This window comes from Bubalus kerabau, chromosome 6 (assembly GCF_029407905.1).
Source record: "Bubalus kerabau isolate K-KA32 ecotype Philippines breed swamp buffalo chromosome 6, PCC_UOA_SB_1v2, whole genome shotgun sequence".
Lineage (NCBI taxonomy): Eukaryota > Metazoa > Chordata > Mammalia > Artiodactyla > Bovidae > Bubalus > Bubalus kerabau.
The window spans coordinates 16,774,867-16,799,664 of record NC_073629.1 but is presented as its reverse complement, the minus strand read 5'-3'; the positions used below and the strand labels follow the sequence as shown (position 1 = coordinate 16,799,664).

At 50.6% G+C, this 24,798-nt stretch overlaps 1 protein-coding gene across 2 annotated transcripts in view; it reads left to right on the top strand.

The window, feature by feature from the left end:
- The first annotated feature begins 366 nt into the window (after nt 1-366).
- IL6R (interleukin 6 receptor) overlaps nt 367-24,798 on the top strand; it is a 52,252-nt gene continuing 27,820 nt past the window's right edge. The window contains exons 1-3 of one of the 2 annotated variants that reach the window (XM_055584159.1): nt 396-750; nt 20,297-20,545; nt 21,473-21,596. In XM_055584159.1, the coding sequence (XP_055440134.1) occupies nt 666-750; nt 20,297-20,545; nt 21,473-21,596 (458 nt within the window). In that variant the 5' untranslated portion in view covers nt 396-665. Of the gene's footprint in view, nt 751-20,296; nt 20,546-21,472; nt 21,597-24,798 lie in introns of both variants that reach the window. The other variant, XM_055584160.1, reaches the window with a different exon arrangement.

Below are 24,798 nucleotides of genomic sequence, written 5' to 3'. Positions count from 1 at the left end.
GGGAATCAGACACTGATGGTTTTAAGGGCTCCCAGGTGGTTCAGAGGGGGCAGAAAGGGCTGCCAAGCACTGCTTTAGTGTAACTGTAAGAGGTACATCGCCTCCTCCAGGGCTCTCCAGGTGCTCCTTTCACAGAGTAATCCTGGTCCGAAACCAAAAATCAAAACCGAGCCAGTGGTGTCCAATTCCCCTGCTCTGATCAACAGAAGTAGGGGGAGGGTCCCCGGCCGAGCTCGCCCCCGCGGGGTTCGGAGCTCCTGCCCTGGAGATTCAGGTGCGGCGCTGCGGCAGGAAGCCACCCCCTCCGCTCGGCCGGTGTGCGGGGCTGTTGCGCCATCCTCCTCGACTTTCGTAACAGCACCCTGGGACAGCCGAGAGACAGCTCCAGGGCGAGTTCCTCAAATGTTTTCCTGCCTTGCCGGGACCGTCCGCGGTTCTGAGTCATGTGCAAGTGGGAAGTCGCACTGACACTGAGCACGGCCAGAGGGACCCGAGCCGAGAGCGGCGCAGGGCTCGGGGACTCGCCGTGCGTGCGGAGCGCGGGCCCCCCGGGGATGGGGGCTGCCCTCCGGGCGTGAGCCCGCCCGCCGCCCCGCCCCAGCCGTCGGCTCCCGGCCCGCCCTCCTGTCTCTCTGGGAACATGGGGCATTAGCCGAGGAGGAAGCATGCTGGCCGTCCGCTGCGCGCTGCTGACCGCCCTCCTCGCCGCGTCCGGGACGGCGCTGGTCTTGAAGGGCTGCCCCGCGCTGGGTAAGGGCTTCGGGCGCTTCCGGAGGGCTGGGGCAGCTGGCGGGTGGAGGAACCGAGGTTGCTGCGGTAGACGCTGGGCGGCGGAGGGAGGCAGGGGGCGGTGACGGTTCCCCATGTCCGGGGCTAGCTGGGGTCCCCGCGGCACAAGGTGCGGCCCCGGGCTCCCCAAGCTGTCCCCCCGCGGGCGCTAGCTCGCGCGCCCCCTTGCTGCGTCCTGCCGCTTCGGCCCGGCGCGCTCTCCCCGTGACTTCTCTGCCTCCGGTAAGCTCTCTGCGATCCGCGTACAGGACGTGGTGTATTTTCAGAAACCCGATCCTCGGGTCTCCTTGCCAGTGCCCCCCAGGAATCCTTACTCAACTGCGTCCTGGGTTACTTTAAAAGGAGATGCCCTAGCGGAGTGGAATTCCTGCCCCGGGCGTCCTTTATACCAGCGCCGCCTTTGCCCCTCAGCTTTTGGAGAAGGCATCCCTCCTGGCTCTCCCCTCGGACCCCGGGTTGATGTGTGGATGACAGTGTCCTGACTGTGAAGGGAGTGACATCATGGGCGCTGAATCACGGACCTTCCGGCTGTTCACTGCCCGCACTTGCTTAGGCAGACACCGGCTCTAGCAAGCCCTGTGCCTCAGATCTGGGAATTTAAGCCAAGTAGGGAGGTTTGGCCAGGGGATTGAGACGTCTTGAGACTGGCACACACTGGACTCCACTTTCAGACGAGAGAAGGAGGGGTGAGGCAGAGGGCACAGGGCACTTGTTGCTCCTGTGAACTGTAATGTGCCTCTGGCCGAGTCCTCTCTGGGCTCTGGCGGCATGCCCTGCAGCACGTCTAAGGCTTTCTTCTGGAGGACCCTGGCAACTGTTTCTCCAGCGATTTGTTTTAGGGTCTGAAGGCTTCTTTGAGGCCACAGTGGAAAACCAAGGGGGCAGCCGGAGGCTTCTGGGAATAGATGGCTGGGGGCCGGTGACTCTGGTTTTCACTGCTAGATCGCACTGTGCCCCTGCCCTGGGTGAACACCTTCAATCATCCTTCCCTGCTGGAGAGAACCAGGGGCTGGTGTGCCTGCAGCTCCCTTTGCCTTCTGGATGGTTGTGATTTTTGTGCTTCAAGGAGGAAAGAAAAGGGATTCCTTTTCACAGCACATGTTTATAACCCCAGCCGGTAAAAGCGGCTGTGGAAGGCCTCCTGTGCTTTACACACATTCTCTGCTGGATCTGAGTAATACTTTGTTCCAGAGAGGAGGCCAGCATTTAGAGAGGTTGGGATGGGAAGTTGTCAGGACAGCTTGATGGAGGCCCACCCCTCCAAGGCACTGTGCTCCGATGTGGTAGATCCCCAAGACTTCTAAATGGAGAACTAGCCCAGCAAGCAGAGCTGGGGGTGTCTGGGGGACAACCTGGCCATCACCCCTGGCTGACCAAGTGCTGGCCAGAGGCCAAGGGAAGGGGCGGCCTGGGTTTGCCCGGTGTTCTATCAAAGAGAGGCAAGGCAGGGTTGAGGCCTGGGGCACCCAGGAGGGAGCAAGCCTTCCCTGCCTGCCTCTGTTGCTACTCACACCACACCCCAGGGCACCTGCCCCAGGGAGGTTACTGCTGTAGCTGCTGCCTCCTTTTTCTCCTAAGTGGCTATAAAGCACTGCAAGGGCAGGCGGTTGCAGTCAGTTCTCCATTTTCCTGGTGCTCAGGTTGGTCCGGCGAAGTGGTCTCAAGGCTTGGACAGCCTTGTGAAAGGCAGAACTGAGAGTTTGGGGAGGAAGTGAAAGCCCTCCCAGTTCAGAAGGAACATGCAGAGAAGTAGAAAATACCCAGCTCCCCTCCCACACCCACACAGATCTCAACCCACAAACTTGAGAGCAAAAATAAAGACATTGTACAGGAAGCATGGAGCAAATGACTGTGAGATATCTTGCTTTGGAGAAGTGAGGGGCCGAGCTGGGTAGCAGAGGCTGGAGTTGGTTTAGAGGGGAAATCCACTGACTCTTTTGGCTGTGGGCCCTTATAGCCAAGAGGCGTGTTTTCCTTGGGATCAGCCGCTGCCCACACATCCGAGCGCTGGCAGGGCTGCGCAAGTGAACTGCTGCCTAGGGGCCTGGACTAGTTGGGACGTAGGTGTCAGGTGTGGAAGGCCTGGACACCTGTGATCGAGGCTCCTCTCACCTTCTGTATTGCAAGACAGTGCACAAAACAAACACCTACACCTTTAAATCTCAAAGTCCTATCTTAACCTCTAAACTTCCCTTCAGGGCAACCTCTTTCAGTTCCAGTGCCTACCTGCGTACCTCAGTCAGTTCAGTTCAACCACTCAGGCATGTCGGATTCTTTGTGGCCCCATGGTCTGCAGCACGCCAGGCTTCCCTGTCCATCACCAACTCCCTGAGCTTACTCAAACTCATGTCCATCGAGTTGGTGATACCATCTAACCCTTCTCCTCCTGCCTTCAATCTTTCCCAGCATCAGGGTCTTTTCCAGTGAGTCAGTTCTTCGCATCAGGTGGCCAAAGTATTGGAGTTTCAGCTTCAGCATCAGTCCTTTCAATGACTATTCAGGATTGATTTCCTTTAGGATTGACTGGTTTGATGTCCTTGCAGTCCAAGGGACTCTCAAGAGTCTTCTCCAACACCACAGTTCAAAAGCATCAATTCTTCGGCGCTCAGCTTTCTTTATACTCCAACTCTCACATCCATACATGACTACTGGAAAAACCATAGCTTTGACTAGACAGACCTTTGTCGGCAAAGTAATGTCTCTACTTTTAATATGCTGTCTAGGTTGGTCATAACTTTTCTTCCAAGGAGCAAGCATCTTTTAATTTCATGGCTGCAGTCACCATCTGCAGTGATTTTGGAGCCCCCCAAAATAAAGTCTGTCACTGTTTCCATTGTTTCCCCATCTATTTGCCATGAAGTGATGGGACCGGATGCCATGATCTTAGTTTTCTGTATGTTGAGTTTTAAGCCAAATTTTTCACTCTCCTTTTTCACTTTCATCAAGAGGCTCTTTAGTTCCTAGTCTCACCTTAAATAAATATTTCTCAAAAGGCTCATTCTGGGTCTATTTGAATAAAAATTGGTGTGTGTGTGTGTGTGTGTGTGTGTGTGTGTGTGTGTGTGTTCCTGCCTGGGTGCCCTGGGAGTGGGGGGTGGGTACTTGACAAGAATGCTGATCCTTGGCCCCTGCCCCAGATTTACTGAAGAGAAATATTTGGAAGTAAGGCTCAGGAAATGTCCTTTTCAACAAATACCACTTGTGATTCACAGATTTGAGGATGACTGGCTAAACGGGGCGATGGAGAACTGCAGGAAGGCCTTCCGCACTTCTAGCTTCTAGTTGCCAGAAATCCCTCCCGCTTTAGCTCCACCTCTTGCTGTGCTGAGTGTGCATAGTTGCTCAGTTGTGTCTGGCTCTTTGCGACCCCATGGACTGCAGCCCGCCAGGCTCCTCTGGTCCACGGGGATTCTCCAGGCAAGAATACGGGAGTGGGTTGCCATGCCCTCCTCCAAGGGATCTTCCCAACCCAGGGATCAAACCTGTGTCTCCCACATTGCAGGCGGATTCTTTACCGACAGAGCCTCCTGGGAAGCCCGCCTCTTGTTGACTCTGGCTCAGATGGTAAAGAATCTGCCTGCAATGCGGGAGATCCAAGTTTGATTCCTGGGTTGGGAAGATCCCCTGGAGAAGGGAATGGCTAACCAATCCTGTATTCTTGCCTGGAGAATCCCATGGACAGAGGAGTCTGGTGGACTACAGTCCATGGGATCTCAAAAAGTCGGACACAACTGAGCAATGAACACTTTCACTTGTTTACTCACTGCCGAAAACAGTTATGAATCCTGTGAAGCCCTGGAATCAGCCACTCAGTGAAGTGAAGTGAAAGTTGCTCAGTCGTGTCTGACTCTTTGTGACCCCCGTGGACGATACAGTCACCACCTGTGTGGTGGTGATACAGTCTGCCCTAAAAGGAGCTTAAAATGGTCGAGGGTGAATCCCTAGGAGGGACTGAGGAAGCCCTCTGTCCTGTCCTGCTTGGTGCCTGCTACTCAAGGACCAAGTTGTTGGAGCGGGGTGAACCAAGATCCTGAGGAGCAGGCCTGTGGATCCTCACTGCACATCACATCTCTGACCCTCTGTGTCTTGGCCTGTGGACTGGGTTAACAAATCCTCCCCTTACAGGGTGTTTGGAAGGATTACACACAGCTGGTCCAGTTGCTCACTTTCCTTCACTTCCCCTCTGGTTCTCCTATCCCACCAGCCTTGCCTGCTACCAGCCCACCCAGTGAGCCAGAGCATTCCTATCACTAAATCTGGGGTTTTCCAGGTGAGGCTTAAAGATCTAGATCTGTTCTCTCTAATATGGTAGCCACTTACTAAGTAGGGCTGATTGAAAAATTTGAATTAATTAAAAAAATCAAACTTAAAATGTAGTTCTTTTGTTGCACTAGTCACACTTGACTACCATATTGAACAACAAAAGTATAGAGCATTTTGATCATTGCAGAAAGTTCTACAGGACAGCACTTGGTCTTGAGTGCTAAACAGTTTCTTCCAGAGATTTTCTGTTGCTTTTTATCCCTCTCTGGACCTTCTTTCCACATGAACACAGCTCATCTTGAACAGTTAATGGTTAAGGTTTTGGAGCCAGACTGATCTCTGCTCAGCCCTGCCATGGAGAATGATGTGAGCTTCAGCAAGGGATTTTTACCATCTCAGAGACTTGGTGTCCTCATCTGGAAAATAGAAATAATATACTACCTCACAGGGTGGTTATGAAGATGAAATGTGCTAAGTAAAGGCACTACTCAGAGCACATAGCGCGATCTCTAACACAGAGCGAGTGCTTAAATACATGCAGCCAATAATGTATTTATCTGAAAAAAACATTTTGAGCTCCTCTGATGTTCCAGGCACTATTCTAAGAGCTGTGGATACAGCAGTGAGCCAAACAGACAGAATCCCCGGGCTCACTGGGGCTTCTTTCTATTAGGGATGTAAATTAAGTATATAGTATGATAATGGCTAGTGCTAAGGAGGAAAGGGCTTCCCTGGTGGCTCAGATGGTAAAGAATATGCCTGCAATGCAAGAGACACAGATTTGATTCCTTGGTCAGAAAGATCCCCTGGAGGAGGGCATGGCAACCCACTCCAGTATTCTTGCCTGGAGAATCCCATGGGCAGAGGAGCCTGGTGGGCCACACACAGTCCATGGGTTGCACAGAGTCAGATACACTGAGTAACTAAGCGCACGCGTGCGTTTGCGTACACACACACACACACACAAGGAGGAAAAACAAAGCAGGGGATGGAGATAGGAACTATTTGTACAAATCAAGAAGGATGTGGAACTGATTTTTTTGAGGGGAAGCTGGGGAAGTTCTCACCAAGAAGATGATGTTGGAATGAAAGTCTGAGGAAATCTAAAAATATTGAGGGATTCTTTATACTTCCAACTTGTGCAAGCAAATTCCTGCCTCCTCTTTAACAATCTGGTCCTACCTGAGGGCCTGTTGAGTTCTGGAGCAGAGGGCTCTGGCGGGACACTTGGATGCCCCCTGCCCTGATGAAGTTTGGGTTTGTCTTTGGGGAAGCCAAGCCTTGGTCATCAGGTCTTTAGACTCCAGGTGGACGGGGAGGTTCTAGATGTCCTGTCCTTAATTGTCCCTGAGGTGTTACGTCTTTGGAAGAGAGTCCTTGAAGACTGGAGTTGTGAGATAGCAAAAAAGAGACTTTTAACCCTAAGACTGTTTGGTGAAGCCCTGGGGAGTTTCTTTGGGGTCATCTGTGTGCTTTACTCTCTTCTGCACTTGAGATCCAAAAAGGTCCAAAGTCTCTGGTAGAGTTGGGGACTTTTCTGGCACGGTCCTGAGTTTGGCCTGACTTCCAGCCAGGCTGTCTCCCAATGCCTTTGTTCAGCTTCCCTCCGCCTCCCAACTTCCCTGCCTCCTCTAGTCTTGCCTCTCTACCCTATGGTTACAGCAACTGTTACCATCCTGGATGCTGACTGTACACCGAACTGTGCTAAGCTCTCTGCATCTGTGATCTCACTCACTCTTCACAGCAGCTGTGTGTGAGAGGGGTCTTGGTGCCTGGCATAGAGAGGGTGGGCTGTCGGACCGCAGGTTTTGTCAGGGGGTGGGGGGGATCAGAAACTTGATTTTAGACGTGTTGAAACTGAACTGTCTTTTAGACAATGGAGAGAAGATGCTGAGGAGCTGGGTATAGGAGTCCAGAGTTTGGGGATGCAGACTGAGTTTGAGGTATGAATTTGGGAGTCGGCTGATGACAGAGGTTATGTCAAGTCTTGAGCGTGGCTGAGATCACAGAGGGTGAGAATGTAGATGGAGAAGCGAAGAGGTCCTGGGCTGAGCCCTGGGGCACTCCGACCTGGAAGAGGAGGAGGAGACTGAGAAGATGAGGCCAGGGAAGCAGGAGGGGAACCAGGAGAGTTGTCCTGAAAACGCAGCGAGGACAGTGCATCAGGAGCTGGGAACGGTGTAGTGGTGTCAGACGCTGAGAGAGCAAGAAGACAGCCTGACCAGGGGACGTAGCTACCCTCAGGCCGCTGGTGACCTTGACTTGATGTGAGGCATTTGGGCAAAATGGTGGAGGCCTAAGGCTGACAGGAGTGGACTAGAAAGAGAACAGGAGGAGAGAAACAGGAGCCAGCAAGTGGAGGCCACTCTTCTGAGGATTTTAGCTGTAAAGAGGAGTAAAGAAATGGAGTGTTCGTTGGCTGGAGACGTGGGGTCATGAAAGGAATTTTTAAAAAGATGACTGAAATCTCAGCCTGTTTGTATGCTGATGAACATAATCTAGTAGAGACCAAAAATTGACAGAGAATTGCTGAGGCAGTGTCCTTGAGTAGGCGAAAGGAAACCAAGGCTCAGAGAGGTTAAGAAACTCACTCGGGATGGCACAGCAAGGAAATGACGGACCTTGCGCTGAACCTGCTCTTTCCACTGTATCGCGTGTCGCCCACAACTCCCACCCTTCCCAAAGCTCAGAGACATCAAGGTCACCGTTTCTCTTCTCGGTATTCTCAGAGACTTAGCAACTCCATACACACCGATGTGGCAGAGACAGCTCTGATTTCGCCCCAGGAAGTGTCCTTCTTCAGTACTTTCAAGAAGAACACTTAAGGGCCTGTGTATGTTTAAGCCGTTGCACTGTAAGGGTCAGGGAAATGTTTTATAACCACATGTCCCTGCAAAAGAGCTTTCTGGATCTCTAAGCAAGGCAGCTGGGAGAGCAGAGAGAGAGAAAACATCTCAGGTGGCAGGCAGTTCAGGCCTGTCTCTAGACTGCCCACTTACCAAATCAGCCAACCTTGAGCCAAGTCACTCCAAGCTCAGACAGATAGAGCAACACTTCTTGAGGCCGAAACAAACAAAATCAGGTGCTTGATTGCTGTTACTGATCTGAAGAGCCTATTTTGATGGGAGAGGCTATAGTATGAAAACTTTCTCATAGAAAAGGGGAAAGACCCACCATTGCAGTGGGAATAATAATTGCTCATGTTTTTTGAGAGATTAGGTATGTTCTGAGAATAGTGCTAAGTTTTTAACATTAGTTATCTAATACAACTCTCACAACAACCTTTAGAAATAATTATTATTGGGCTTCCCTAGTGGCTCAGACAATAAGGAATCTGCCTGCAATGCAGGAGACCCAGGTTCAGTCTCTGGGTAGGGAAGATCCCCTGGAGAAGGGAATGGCTACCCTCTCCAGTATTCTTGCCTGGAGAATTCCATGGACAGAGGAGCCTTGGCAGGCTACAGTCCATGGGGTCGCAAAGAATCAGATGTGACTGAGTGACTAACAGATACACACACACACACACACACACACACACACACACCTTATTATTTCCATTTTTGGGATGGGAAAAGTGAGGCCTAAGGAGGTTGAGAAGCTAGCCCAAGGTCATACAAGTAGTAAGTGACTGTCCAAGGGCTGGAACTTGGGTGTGTCTGAATGAATCCTCTTAACTACTTTAGACAATGGACTAGGAAAAAGTTCATTTATTTTTATAAATAAAGAACTTCCTCTTTATTTTAATTTTTTTAAAATTTATTTTTATTTATTTATTTGGCTGCACCAGATCTTTAGTTATGGCACACAGGATCTTCAATGTTCCTCGTGGCATGAGGAGTCTCTAGTTGCAGAATGGACTATCTGCCGCATATGGGATGTAGTTACCTCACCAGGGATCAAACCCAGGCCCCCTGTGTTGGGAGCACGGAGTCTTAGCCACTGAACTACCAGGGAAGTTCCTAAAGAACTTCCTCTTTAATTTTTTTTTTTGTATTTCATCATATGGACACACTGAATTTCGTTAGCCAGTTTCCTTTTGATGGACATTGTCTCTGGGCTTGTTTCCTGGCTTGGCCGTTACAGATTGTGCTTCGGGGAGTAAGCTTGCGTGTCCAGCATGCTGCCTAAGTGAAAGGACATGGGCAGCACGAATTCCTCGAAGGTGAATCTGTGGGTTGAAGGCCATGTGTGTTTGTGCTTTTGAGTGAGAGTGGAAGTTTCACCAATTCATACTCCCGGTAGCAATGAGAGAATGCCTGTCTCCACACGTCCGATGAAAACTTGTAATCAACCTGAGATGGTGTCTATGTGGAATTAATTTTCATTTATCTTATCTGAGTGTGGTTATACAGGTTTTTGCTTACTTAACGGATATTTGCATAGCCTGTTTCTATGAGCTTCCTGTTCATATTCATTGCTCGTTAAAAAAAAGAATTGGGTTGTCAGTCTTTTTCTTGTTTACAGGAGCTCTTAATATATTAAAGAAGTTAGTCCTCTATGATATGAGTTTTGAAGACTTTTCTCTAGTTTGTCATTTGTCTTTTGACTTTTTGGTGGGGGTTAGTTTTTGCCATGCATATTTTAAAAAAATTGTAGTTGAGTTTATCCACTTACTGTATGACTTTTAAATGTTGTATCATGCTTAATAAGATCTTCTCTATGCCAAAACTGTTTTAAAAGATTCTTTTGGAGGGGGGTGCGTAAAAAAAGATTCTTTTTTTTTTTTTTTCTGGTACTTTTAATAATTTTAATATTTAAATGTTTGATCCATTTAAATTTATCATGTCGTGAGGTCTGGCTCTAACTTTTTGACTCTTGGTTGTTACCTGATGTCCTTTTTTGTAGTTTGTTGAATAATCCATTTTTCCCTCATTGATTTTAAAAAGTCGCCTTTAAAATCTACCAAAGTACTGTATATTCTTGGGTTTATACTGCCTGATGGAGACTGAGTAGTTCAAAAATTCTGAGGCCTAATCGCCTGGGTTTGTGTCTAGGCTGACTCCTAGTTAGTTATGTAACCAGCCTCCTGTAAGATAAGCTGTTGAGAAGATCAAAGTAGGTCATCCATGTGCATACTTAGAATAGCACCTGTATATAGCCAACATTCAAATTAAGCTATTTTAAAATAATTGTGGTAAGATACACATTGCATAACGTTTATCATCTGAGCCATTTTGAAGGGCACAGTTCAGTAGTGCAGACTAAGCTCTTTGTGGTTACTATTATTTCTGAACTTTCTAGTCTCCTCTGTAGTTTTGTCCATCCACTCATGTGCTAGTGCCACGCTGTTCTCATCACTGTAGCTTTATAATATGCTTTAGAGTCTTGTAGGGCTAATCCTCCTCTTAGTTCTCTGCTTTTTCAAAATTGTCCGGGCTATCTTTGCTTGTTTGCTTTTCAGTTTGAACTCTAGAATCAGCTTCCCTAGTTCCAAGAAAAAACAAACAAGCAAAAAGTCCTGTTGGTGTTTTTATTAGGACCAAGTAAAATTTAGAGCTAACTTAGGGAGCATTGACATATTTATAATGCTGAGTCTCCCTAGCTCAAAACCTGGTAGGCCTGGTGAGGTTTATTTATGAGAGGAACAGGCTGGGGGCAGAAGAGCTGGAGTCTGGGTTTCCCAGTTTTGCTAAGCATAGACGCGCCTGTTCCTCCACTCCGAGCTGCCTGCTTCATGGTGACACGAAGCTGGACCTGAGTGTGCTTGTGTGTGTCTGCTCACGGCAGTGGGGGTGAGGGGAAGAATGGCAGGAGGACTTTGGGGCTTTATAAAATGAGCACCGCAGTATAGCATGCATGCAGAAAAGTGTGCTCAGCGTAAGTCTAACAGCCCAGTGAATTTTCACAAATTGAGCATAGCCACATGACCACCAGCCAGCCGTATGGCCAGCCCCAGCAGGCCCTCCTGTGTCCCTTCTAGTCACTCTCTACCACACCTCCACTTTGTGACTTCTCAAATCTTTAGCTTTGCTTCCTCATATCTAAAGGGGTGGAGGAGTGGAAGCTGAGGTAGGTGGTGGGAGGGGTGGTGGTGGATGTGGCTTGGGATGAGGGTGGGGGAATAGGTATCAGGTGTGTGCTGCACCCCATCCACCCTCTGCTTCAACAAACACATAATAAAAGACCCTGAAGGGGGCCAGGCTCCTGATTAGACTGCCTTGTTCATAAGCAAGATGACAGGACCCTTGCTGCTGTACTCCTGGGAAGGACGTGGGGCAACAATGAGCCAGGCTTTCAGTTCTGGCTACACCACACACTGGCTGTGTGACTTCTGGGCCCTGGTTGCCCTCATCTATAACAATGGGCAGGTTGACTAAATGATCTTTAATGGTCTTTACAGCCCTAGAAGAGTGACCCTCTGCTCAGCACCCGCTCTGTGGCTGTAGCCCCAGCCCAGCCCCTTTCTGGACCTGCAACCACATGCCCTTCTTCATGGCTTACTGAGTCTTGCCTTTACTCTTTTTTCAATCTGCTTCTTGGGGTTTGGTGGGGGAGGGAAGTTAGATTGTTTGCTCTCCTTTGATATCTTTTCCTCTAATTAGCTTATAATCTCTGAGAAGTGACCCAGGTCAGGCCTTCTGGGCCTGGGGCCAGCTGGTTATTTGTGATGCTGCCAGGGGAGAATTAAATGTTTTTCTCCTGAGGAGCTGGTCACACGCGCTGGTTTCTGAGTCAGCAGCCATCGTTACCTTCTTATGGTCCAGAGGAGCCTCCCAGGCCCTCTCTCCAATCAGTTGATGTAGGGTCCGTGGTGCAGATAGAGGGCAAGACCGTGCCAAGGTAAATACTGACTCTGCCAAATAGAAGACAAATACAAGCAGGTACAGAAGTACAAACACATTAGAGGGGGGAGGAGGGCAGGAGTCAGCAATCTGAGGAGGGGTCTGTGGGAAAGGGTTGGCTGGGGCCACATGGCCCTACGTGGCAGGGGAGGGCATTCTGGGGAGTTTTAGAAAGTGAGTGGGTGATCTGGTAAAAGCGTGAGATTAGGGGTCTGGGGGGACACTTTTAAACTATAAATCATCACAGGCATGCTGCTGCTTGGGCCCTGGCTTCCGGTGAGAGGGAAGCCAGGTGAGAGGGTGAGAGGGGCTACTAATGTGGCAGGGCTGTGTGGGGGCAGGCTCACTCCCCTCCCAGCCACCCCCCCAAGAACTCTCAACCCCAGGGCTGTCTTCCTGGAACCTCTGTGATGGTCAGAAACACCTGGGGAAGGCAGAGAGGAGGAGAAGAAATTGGGAGGGGGGAGATGCAGGGTAATGGGCAGCCCAGAGAAGGGGGGCAAGGCTGGAGCACAGGGAGGCACCTGGACCCCCAGGGAGTGGTGGGGGGAGGCTATGGTCGGACCCACCTGGAACCAACTGCAGACTCCCTCCCTCACTGGTTGTGTGCATTCGGGTCAGTTCCTCAACGTCTCTGAACTTCCACGGAAGTGGGGACCAGCCTCCTCCTCGGCAAGGTATGTTAGGAGGGTAGGGCTCTTAGGTAAAGCGCCTGGCAGCTTGGCACGTGCTAAGCGCTATAGGTGGTGCTGAGTGTTACAGTTCTTATTACTCGGGAAGTCAGGACATGGATTTCAGTCCTTAGCTGGTGGGGGATGCAGGGACGGGATAGAGCACATCAGAGACTTGTTCTAGGCCCCATGGGACCAGATCCTGCTTCTGTTTCTCTTTGGACATTAGGTCCCCATGTTTTTTTTTCCTCCTGGAGACTTCTCAGCAGGCACCTCTTTCCAGATCAGGGTCTTGCCTGCTAACAGGGTCCCCACGGTTCCTCTGTGACCCCTTCTGAGATCCTGTGTCCCTGCAGCCCCAGAGGCTGGAGGCCGTTCTGTGCTGCCAGCCGGCCGGCCGACAGCTGGGAGAACTGTCCCTGCTCAGAAAGCGGGGCGGTGGGATTAGCAGGCATGAGCTAAGTTGTGTTAGTGGCAGTGCACTGGCAGCTGCTCCATGGCTTACATAAATGGGGCCAGGAAGCCGAACTTGTTTTTGCTGGCAGGAGCAACAACAGGCTGCAAAGGAGTTGAGAAATATGTGTCTCCGTGTGCATGTTTTTCTCTGGTTATTGACATTTGCGAGTTTACTTGAAGAAGGGTAGAAGTAGAAAAACAACAAAGCTGTCTGGGTTTCTGGCATCCAACCTCAGGTCCTGGATGGGGAAGAGCCCCACTTCCCAGGGCTGTACTGCGAAGTTCCCAGGCTTGACAGCTGTCGACCGTGGTGGGGGGCCCCAGGGAGTGGGATTGCATGAGCACTGGGCCAGGGGAGGTGTGGGTTTGGTTGTCAGAGGTTACTAGGACCTAAACTCTCTTCCCCTTAGGGAATGAGAGGTGAAGGAGGTTGAGGGAATTTTCCTCCTCGGGGCTCTTGAGGGATAAGGGAGGTGCATTTGTCTGACAGCATTGGGATGCTCTGGCCATCTTCCTTCTCCAAACGTCATCGACTCTTAGAGTCATAAATCCACAGATTAATTGTATTTTCAAGCTGGGCTATTGTCTGAGATAAACAGACACGGACATGCTTCCTGCCCTTTGTGAGCTAGTGATTCAGAGTGATAAGATACTAGATGGCAGGAACAGGGAGGGCGGGACAGCAAGGAGCTCCAGATTGTGGTCTGAATCCTCGTCTCACAGAGAAGGTGAGTAGGGCTCCACCAGGGGCTGTGACAGGCCCAAGGCTCATTGCAAGTCCAGGTGGCAAGACCAGGAATAGCACTTGGTCTTCTGATAACATAGGGCTGCTTCCCCTATGCCAGGCGGTACTGTTGGCTTCAGTCCTGGAGGCTGGGGTTGGAGGTGGTGGGCATGGAGCCTGCACATAGCTCTGTCTGCAGAGTCAGCTCTGATCCCCTTGGAGGACATCAGATACCTGCTCTCCCTAAGGTCTTACTTCTCAACACCTTTCCATGCTGTTCCCTCTGTATAGAATGCCATTCCCTGTCGCCAGTCAATCCTAAAGGAAATCAATGCTGAATATTCATTGGAAGGACTGATGCTGAAGCTCCAATACTTTGGAGTCAACTCATTAGACAAAGACCCTGATGCTGGGAAAGATTGACAGAGGATGAGATGGTTAGATAGCATCACTGACCAGTGGACATGAATTTGAGTGAACACCAGGAGCTAGTGGAGAACAGAGGAGCCTGGCATGCTGCAGTCCATGGTGTGGCAAAGAGTCAGACATGACTTAGTGACTGAATAACAACAATAAATTCCCCGTAGCTCCATTTATCAAACTCCCACTTGTGTCTCAAGTCTCTTTTCCTTTGGTGCCTCCCTTTAAGAATGTTTTAGCCCCCGCTCTTGGCTCCCTCAATATGTTGGGGACATTTATCTTAGAGTGGTCTGCGTTATAGGCAGTTTTGAGTTCTCCATGGGGTTTTGTGGAGAAGAATGTCAGTGCAAAGTAAGTGTTCACTAACTGTCAGTTCTCTCTATGGGATTAGGATTTCTGGCCTTTCACTTGATGGGGCACAGAAAAAAAAAAATTCTTGAATTCTTAAGGAGGGGACAGGCATTGGCTTGCAACCCTGGCTCAAATGTCTGAGCAGTTGCTCAAGGGCAGATGTTAAATTTCGTGCTGTGCTGAATGTCAGAGTGTGCAGGGCCAACCCCTCCCTCCCCACTCTCCCAACCCGGCCCTCACCGCCCAGAGTGAGGGCGTGAGGATGTCTGGGACACATCTGTGGGGAGCAGGAAGGGATGCTCTTGGGAGCTCCGATTTACCTGGGACTCCCTCCTCACTGTTCCCCGCTGTGTCTCTTCCTTTAGCTCTTCCCCCTCAGGGAGGGGCCCTGGCAGACTCCAGGGAGCAGGCAAACAGGCACGTGGGGAGGGATAGTGACCTTGTATCCACTAGGGGATGAGGCCAGCACGGCTGAGGGCTAAGCATATAGCGTGCGGCAAGAGTGACAAAACACAGAGCCGCAAGGGTTGGAGGGCAGGGCTGCGAGGGTGGGGTGTGTACACTCTCTGGCCTGGATCGTGCTCTCAGAAGCTGCTTGTCCTGAAAAATCCACTCTCACCCCACCCCTGTTCCCTGCACTCTGCTCTACTTCCACCCTCTTTAGGTATAAATTCTTGGGACAGATCCAGGCTATGTAGCTTCTTTGTTTTAAATATATATATATATATATGTGTGTGTGTGTTCATTATAAGAATAATACAAACAACTTACAGAAAATTGAAAAAATGCAGAAAGATTAAAGAAAGAGGAAGAAATTGCCTCTCGTCCCATGCTTTGGGGGAGGTGAGTGAAAGAGCCAGGAGGGCATTCTGTGAATATCACCTCTTCCTTTTCAAAGAGATGCTCAGGAGGGGGTTTCCTGGTGGCCTAGTGGTTAGGATTCCGGGCTTTCACTGCCTTGGCCCGGGTTCAATCCCTGGTTGAGGAACTGAGATCCTACAAGCCTTGAAGTGTGGCCAAAAAAAAGAGAGAGGGAGAGAGAGATGCCCAGGGGCTCCCACGCAGGCCTGCAAGTGTCACGGGCACTGACTCAGAGACTTGGGTCAGGAGGCAGAGGGGTGGGAGGGTGGGCACAGGCGGCACTGCCCACTCTGACAGTAGCAAGTATATTTTCTTGTGGTCTTTGCTCTCTGAGTATTTGATTGTGATGATTGAGCACAGAATGCTTTCAAAAGCATAGTTAACACAGTGCTGTTCACAGGTTCAAGAAGAAATATATATTTTTTGAAGAAGGGCAGGGACAGGCAATACTTGCCAATGGGTGTTTATAATTAATCATTCCCCATTAAAAAAGAATAGTGACTCAGTTTTAAAGATTCAGAAAACCATTACTCAAGTTCCTTGGCAGAGGAAGTGACCATTATGTCGCTCCACAAGCTCTGCTTTAGTAGAAGAGAAAAAAAAGTCTTTTTATTTGTGATTTCTCTGAGCTGCCCAGATACTCTGGCCATTGTTCGTGAATTCAGGAACAGAACAGCCCCTGCAATTGTTCAAGCTGGTCACTGACCGTGTTAAGAGCTTCCATCTGAACTGGGGGTAAGGGAAGTGACCAGAGAAACGTATTTCTTGGAACTGGCAAAGGCAGAAGCAGAAAAGAGAGCCCCTTCTGGTTCTAGGCTCCTGCTTTTCTTCCTCAGCATCTCCTGGTTGTGACAAGCTGGCACTTCGGTCTGTAGTATAGGGCCTGCCCACTGCACAACACGAGGAATACCACATGGACCCCCGTGTCCTGTGTGATGGGGGCTCTTGGAAGTTTTCACTGGAGAACCTGACCCTGTGGGGACCTCCTTGGCACCCTATATTGAACACTTATCGAGCATGTACTGAGTTCTCTGATGAGTGTTCATGAGTGGGGATGGAGACCTATATATAGTTAAAGACGGTGCCATGTGGAGAGCACCAGGGCAAGCTCATCCTGCCATGGTCCTTGACCCTTGCTTGGACTTCCGAGCACTTTTAAAGTCTATTGTGTGTTGGTTCCTTGTGAATTTCAATTTCTGCTCATCAGCTGATGAGGGATGTTGTAAGCACTGCACAGCGGGGCCACCCACCAGAAGACTGTTCTGTTTCGACCGTGTCTCCATCTTTTTTTGTTTGTTTGTTTTTGGCTGCACCAAGAGGCTGGTGGGATCTTAGTTCCTGGACCAGGGATTGAACCTGTGCCCCGTGCAGTGGGAGTGCAAAGTCCTAACCACTGACCCACCGGGGAATTCCTGACAGTGTTTCCAGCGTTGTTCCTACGGTGTTGGCAATTTTTTCATGAACTTGACATCCATGTTAGGTTATGTCCTTTAGCTGCTTTATCAAGTAGAAAATGGAGAAGTGAGAGTATTGATATAGTGATTCCAAGTGTTGATGGGTCTTTTAAAGCTCATTCAGGCACAGATGGAATTCAGTATGTGGACTGGACGTGGCTGGCCATAACCTCCATCAGGTGCACACCAGATTCAAGTGGTTTGGACCGTGTGTCAGTCATGAAGGAGAAGGACATGTGTGACATATACACACACACTGGGACTGGCGGTTTCACTCAGGGGAATTCTTGGGCAAATGCGCCAAGAGCCACATTGGAGAAATTTGATAGCACACTCTTTAGTACAGCAGAACCCTGGAAATGACCTAAAACCTCCCTCGGCAGGAGAATGAGATCGTTGTCCAATGGAATATTACACAGCAGTGAAAACAAATAACGGTAGCTGCACAAATCATGGAAACGTAAGGAATGACAGAAGCATGTCACAGAAGACTATCTACAATCTATATACATTTCAAATATCACACAAAGTTGAGAACAATTTAGGGGTCCATGAATAGCGAATCTGAACCTATTTTTTAAAGAGAGGGAGTGGACTTCCCTGGTGGTGCGAAGTGGATAAGAACCCAGCTGCCAGTGCAGGGGATGGGGGTTTGATCATTGGTCTGGGAAGATTCCACCTGCTGAGGAGCAGCTAAGCCCGCGTGCCACCACTAAGCCTGCGCTCCAGAGCCTGTGCTCTGCGACAAGAGAAGCCACTGCGATGAGAAGCCGGTGCACCGAAGTGAAGAGTAGCCCCCACTCACTGAAACCAGAGAAAGCGCTCACAAAGCAACGAAGACCCAGTGTAGCCAAAAATAAATAAAAACACATTTTAAAAAGTAAAAGTGAGAGAACGATATGCCCCAAATGTAACACTGGATGAGCAGGGAGACTGGGGGATTCAGAAGCACAGAAGGAACTTCAGAGCCAATGACTGCTAGTGGTTTGGTTGGCAGGAGCTCAGGGGTGTTTCATGCTTCGTAACTTTCTTGTACATTACACATATAAATTTGCATGTGTTCAATATCATAGACCACATTTAAAAATGATATTTGAAATGCTAAAAATATACTACTAAAGATTATGTGTGAAAGGAGGACTTAGGGCTTCTTATACCTTTTTTAAGCCCTGTGGGCATGGAGGTACCCTCAGTCACTGGACTTGGTCTTCTAGGGACTGGGATGGTCAGGGGAGCCCTGGATTCTCTGTCCCAGTTCTCCAGGAGTGAATTCATCATCTTACGTGTCTTATCCTTGAGGGCAGGGTCTCTCTGCTGCCCAACTGCATCCCTTTCACTGGTGCCTGGCTCTGGGGGCCTCTTTAAATGTTCGTTGGATGTTGGTCGTTCGCTCCGTAGTGGGGGAAGGTGAGGCAGAGGGTGTAAGGAACCTGCCCACACTTGCTCGGCTGCATGCTGAGATGCAACCATTTTTCTCACCCAAAGTCCAAGGCCCTGGTGGTGAAGAGAAAGAAACCGTAGATGATAGGCTGCTATCCTGTCCTTAGATGTGTCCCTTATCTGCCAGTCTTGGGGCAGAGGGTGCCACGGTCGGGATCTCGGGCTCCAAGTGATAAGGTGAGAAGGAAGCTTGAAGGGTGTCTGTGTAGCCAGAGAGAAGCCGTTGCTATCCCCTCCACCTGTCCCCCCACATTTGTTTATTCATTTGACTGTGCCAGGCCTTAGCTGTGGCACACAGGATCTTCAGTTGTGGCTTGCAAACTCTTGTAGGATCTAGTACCTTGACCAGGGATTAAGCTCGGTTTCCCTCCAGTGGGTGTGCAGTCTTAGCCACGAGACCACCAGGGAAATCCCCAGTCACTGTCCCCTTTGTGGCCGTGTCCCTAGCTGCTGGGCTGTGCCCGGGGTCTGTCTAGACAGCCAGCCCAGCTGGCTTTGGGAGTGTCGTCCTCTCGGAAGTCAGTTATCCTTAGTCCCTCCTCTCTGACAGCTGCCTTGGCGGGAGGAAGGAGAGAGATTAAGAGTGCCTCCTAAGCAAGAAAGCTTTGCAGGCTGGGGGGACACTGTTGCTGGGCCTTTTTGAAATCTTTGACCAGAAATTGCTGCTGTTTGCTAATACATGACCACACGTTTGGTTAGAAGGACCAAGTGTGCTTAACATGAAAACTTGCCGTTTTCCCTGGCTTCAGTTTCCTTAGCTGGTTAGACTATTTTAAATCTTAGATGCTGTGAATCTATTTAACCTATGAAAGTGTTAGTCGCTCAGTCGTGTCTGACTCTTTGTGATCCCATGGACTGTAACCCACCAGGCTCCTCTGTGCATGGGATTCCCCAGGCAAGAATACTGGAGTGGGTTGCCATTCCCTTGGGTTACCAGGGGATCTTCCCAACCCAGGGATCCAACCAGGGTCTCCTGCATTGCAAGTGGATTCTTGACTGTCTAAGCCACAGAGAAACCCCTTAACCTATACTTAAAAAAAAAAAGTTTGGTTGTTCCTTTAATCTTTAATATCCTTGTCTTGAATAGCACTCATGATATTTTTCAAGGGAGTGCATTTCTTTTCTTTTACTTTCCAATGTTGTCTCTAGAATAAACATAGCATTGCCCTAAATGGTCTGATAGATAGGTGGAGGTGGACGTGGAGGGAGCGCTGAACAGAGCTGGAAGACCTGGTTTGCATCTCAGCTGTGTCGCTGTTATTGGTGATCTTGGACTAGTCTCCTGATTCCTTGGTGCCTTGGTTACTGTCTGTAAAATGGGCCACTTACCACGGAGACCCCGGGATTCTGAGACTTCATGCATCCCACTGGGTTCCGGCCTGCATTCTTAAGTTCGTTTCTACACGCATCAAGTGCTCAGTGGGCCACTGCTGGGTTCCAGGCAGCGATCTAGGCACTAAAATACAGCAGAGAACAAAACAGAGTACCTACTCTTGTGGCACTTGGTCCTGAAGTGAAGATGGATATAAAATTGGTAATTAAAATGCAGCGTGTGAGAGGTCATGTGGTGAGGGAGGTAGAATGGGGGCCTAACGCAGCTGAGGGAAGGCCTGTGGGGTAGCGACATATAGGCTGAGATGGGCAACAGGAGGAGGTGGCATGGGGGTCAGGGTGGGAGGCTGGTGAGTGTGAGCAGAGCTCGGGAGCCTGTGGGGAGGGGCTCCATCCCTTCTAAGGCTGAGTGGGCTGGGTGAGGGTTCAGAGGCCAGCAGGGGGCAGGGGGTGGAAAGCCCTGTGGGCCGGCCCCTAAACTTGGACTTCCTGCTGTGGACGATGGCAGGCCCTTGAAGGGGCTGCCAATCAAAGGAGCGGGGTGACCAGATAGCCTCTTTGGAAGGCTCAGGGGAGCAACTGGGTGGAGATAGCCAAGGTGGGGGCTGGGAGGCCGTTCCTATAACCCAGGAAGGGGTGATGGTGGCCTGGGCCAGATGTTTAGCACGGGAACCTTCTGTGGCTCCCCAAATTGGAAATGAGGCCCCTTGCTCGGGTTCCTGTGGCCTCACCCAGTGTCTTCTCCCCTGGCAGAGGTGGCGAGCAATGTGCTGACCAGCGTGTCAGGGGCCAATGTCACCCTGACCTGCCCAGGTGGGGGACCAGAGGACAATGCCACAGTTCACTGGGTGCTCAGGGATCAGATGACAGGCTCGCACCACGGCAGACCGGCTGGCGTGGGAAGGCGGCTGCTTTTGCAGTCCGTGCAGCTCAGCGACTCCGGAAACTATTCATGCTACCGGGAAGACCACCCAGCTGGGAGCGTGCGTTTGGTGGTGGATGGTGAGTGGTGTCCTCAGGGCTCCCAGCACGGCTCTGCGTGTTCCAGGGAGAGATTCCCCACTTGACCCTTTAAATTCCTGTCATTTCCTTGGCCCAAGCATTTCGGGGAAAGGCCCAGTGACGCCTGCCAGTGAGGCTGGCCGAGCTTCCAGCGGGGTGGGGGTGGCTGGCTGAAGGAGATGCCGTCTCTCCGGTCTTGCTGGGTACTTAGGGACTGAGGGTCCGGGGACAAGGGGCCTGGGTTTGAATCCTCCTCCTTCACGGCTTAACTTCTCTGCTCCTCAGTTCCTTTGTTGGTAAAATAAGGTTCATTTTATTAACCTAGTTCAGGTTTATTTTTAAATGAGTGTGTGTGCGTGCACACATGTGGTGTTAAAAACTCTGGCACATAGTAAGCTCTCGAATGAACTATTCTCATCGTTAGAATTAGCAGGTTCCTAGCTCGCGCGTATCTCATAAGACACCTGGAGTCAGACACCCACTGTGCCAGGCCCTGTGCTGAGGGACTTTCTTGGTGTCTTGTATCGTCCTCCCAATGTCCCAGTGAGAGAAAGCAGTGTTATTATGATCATTTTTCAATCATTTAATTTTATGGTAGAAAACTGAAGGGAGATTGGGACTTGCCCACACAACCAGTGTAACTCCAAAGCCCCAACTTTTTTTTCTGTCAACTGTGCTCCCCTTTAGGCAAGTTAGCCTCCCAGGTGTCTCCCCTCACTTGCCCACCTCCCAGCCTGACACGAGGACTTTGGTGTCCTTTAATTTCCCAGCCCAGTAAGATCTGTTCATGGCTGTTGGCTGTCGTGAAGGCTGGCACCAGGGCAGGGTGGGGTGGTAGGGCTGAGCTGAGCGCTCCCTCAGAAGGGAGGTGAGCCCAGAAAGGAGGTGAAGTGTGCTGCCTCCTCAGCCTCTATTCTCTCCTTCCAGTTCCCCCGGAGAAGCCCCAGATCTCCTGCATTCAGAAGAGCCCCCTCAGTAGAGTGAATTGTGAGTGGAGTCCTCCGAGCCCTCCATCCCTGACCACCAAGGCCGTGTTACTGGTGAAAAAGTTGTAAGTATCTTGGCTGGGCAGTGTGTCTGTCTCCTCCATCCTTCCTGAAGCTCCAGGAGTGATGGGGAGTGGGGGACCTCTCAGAGGAACCCGGTGGGATTGGCTGACCAGTGATTCCAAAATGTTACTGAAAAGTAATACTTTGGCCACCTGATGGGAAGAGCTGACTCAATGGAAAAGACCCTGGTGCTGGGAAAGATTGAAGGTGAGAACAGAAGGGGACGACAGAGGATGAGATGGTTGGATGGCATCACCGACTCAATGGACATGAGTTTCAGCAAACTCCAGGAGATGTAAAGGACAGGGAACGCTGGTGTGCTGCAGTCCATGGGGTCGCAAAGAGTCGGACACGACTGAGCGATTGAACAACAAGTACTTTAAACTGAGGGGAAGGGAATGAGGGAGACTTTACCAGGAGAGCACGCCCTGTGCTGGTCACGGTGCTACACTCTTTGTTCTGTCCACACAACAGCCAGGGTGGAGGGTGGGAGTTATTTTCCTCCTTAACAGATGGAGAAGCTGTGAACCACAGAGGCTAATTAGTTTGTTTAAGGTCATCTAGCTAGTAAGTACGGAGAAGGCAATGGCACCCCACTCCAGTACTCTTGCCTGGAAAATCCCACAGACGGAGGAGCCTGGTAGGCTGCAGTCCATGGGGTTGCTAAGAGTCGGACACGACTGAGCGACTTCCCTTTCACTTTTCACTTCATGCATTGGAGAAGGAAATGGCAGCCCACTCCAGTGTTCTTGCCTGGAGAATCCCAGGGACGGGGGAGCCTGGTGGGCTGCTGTCTATGGGGTCGCACAGGGTCGGACACAACTGAAGCGACTTAGCAGCAGCAGCAGCTAGTAAGTAAGTGCTGCCAGGAATCAAACCCTAGTCTATCTCCTTTCATTCAAAATACAAAGGTTTTGGGTGTTGCTCTTAAGAAGAGACAGATGTCCTTGGGTGGGGAAGGGCAGCTCCTGCTCAGTCCTGACTGTGAGCTTATCAATTTCCCCATCATAATGGCGGGTGAGCGGAAGTGGTGACCGAGTCGGGAGAGGGAGCTGGGGCCGTGGAGCAGGAAGTCACACTTGGTCCGTGGTCCCTGTGGCACCAGAAGATGGCCCTGTCACGTGCGGTTCCGTGCTTGGTCCTTTGTCTTGTCGTAGTACAAGAGTTAAAACGACAGACTGGAAGGCTCACTCAGGCAGGATTTATTAAACAAGGGGCATCACAAAATGCACTCCCAAGATGTGAGAGCGGGCTGACCCCATAGGAGTGGAGCTGCCCTATTGTAAGTTTTTCTTTTATGTCCTTGTTCCCTCCCCAAAGCAGTCTTCCGTGTCTGATTTGTTTTGCCCGTGTCAAACAGGGCTTGTATCCGAGACCAACTAGGGAAGGGGGCGTGTTGGGCATGTTTTCCTGCTGAAGCTCCTGGCTGTAGGTATTCCCTTTGTTCTGTTTTTTCATGGGCTTTTAAACTTCTCTGTCTGCCTTTTAACTGCTGCTTTTTAACTGCCACTTTGGACACTCTACCTAACAGCACGTTGACAGATGAATGGATACAGAGACTGTGGTACTCATTTACCATGGAATATTACTCAGCTCTAACAGCACAAAGCGGGACGAGTTCAGGCATGGATGTGGAGCAGGTGGATGATCACACCTCTGCAGTTTTCTCTGTTTCCATCTCAGAGCCAAGGTCCCATTGAGTGCTCACTCCATCATGTCTGACTCTGTGCAGCCCATTGGACGGTAGCTCACCAGGTTCCTCTGTGCATGGGATTCTCCAGGCAAGAATACTGGAGGGGGTTGCCATGCCCTCCTCCAAAGGATCTTCCTCACCCAGGGATCGAACCCACATTTCCAGCATCAGCAGGCAGATTCTTTACCACTGTGACACCTGGAACGTCCAAAGGTCCCCTTAGTCTAGATGTTTATCACTGAGTTTGAGCTGGCAATCATCAGAGTATCAAAAAATTCAAGCAGTGATGTCGTCAGGGTGTTTTGGTCTGCACCTGTGCCTGTCTCCAGAGAGGCACCTGGTGGTGACATGTGTATAGATTGCCCGTCTGCACATGACGCAGCTGCCATTAGGACTGACGGCTCACGCTCCAAGTCGGGGAGGGTCAGAAGTCTCCACAACCTGAAGCTGAGTTAGGATATAAATTGTCTGGGACCTGGAAGGCATTTCTGCTTAGATGAGATGTTCCGTACGGCTGCCCAGGCCAGCCCAGGGAAAGCTTATTCAATTGACACTTGGACTAGAAGACTTGGTGTGTTGACAGAGTGCGAGAGGACAGGGCATTTTCGTCCACAGCCCCCTCCTGACAGCAGCCTCAGGCACATCTACTTGCCACTCCTGGGCTGTCTTCACTGGTGTGAGGAAGGGGGAATGGGGAGCCCTTGCGAGAGCCTCAGGTCCCCCCAGAACCCACTCAGGCCCATCCTGGGACTGCGAGGGTGAAACGCAAAGAGGTTTTGTGTGTTCTGCTCTTTTTGCTCACGTGTGTGCCTGCGGTCACACCCTCGCCCCACTGCACTTGCTTGCTCACTCTCTCTGTAAGTGTTTGTCAAGTTCAGCATCTGCCGTGGGTTGGGTGCTCTCCCAGGCTGAAGGAGAGACAAGAGGCAGACAAGTCTGGGCCCCTGGACTTCCCTGGCAGCCCAGTGGTTAAGAATCCACGGTTCCAATGCAGGGGGTGCAGGTCAGATCCCTGGTTGGGGAACTGAGATCCCACATGCTGTGCTGCGCAACGCCGCCCCCACCCCCCCAAAAAAAAAGACTGGCCCTTGCTCTTAGGGCTTCCCTGGTGGCTCAGACAATAAAGAAAACGCCTGCAGTGCAGGAGACCTGGGTTCAATCCCTGGGTTGGGAAGATCCCCTGGAGAAGGGAGTGGCAACCCTTTGCAGTATTCTTGCTTGGAGAATTCCATGAACAGAGGAGTCTGGAGGGCTATAGTCCATGGGGTAGCAGAGTCAGACTTGACTGAGCGATTAACACACGTTGCTCTTAGGGCCCACAGATTGTAGCAGACACACCACAGTCCTGTGGGATGGATGCCTGGGTGATGGTGGAGGGAGGGGAGGGAGGCCCTAACTCAGACTGGGAAGGTCGGGGCAGGCTTCCAAGAAGAAGAGTTTGTCCTGGGCTGGGGTTCAGACTCAAATCAGAGGTTGATGGTTGATTTGTCCTATGGCAGTGAGGTGGTTGG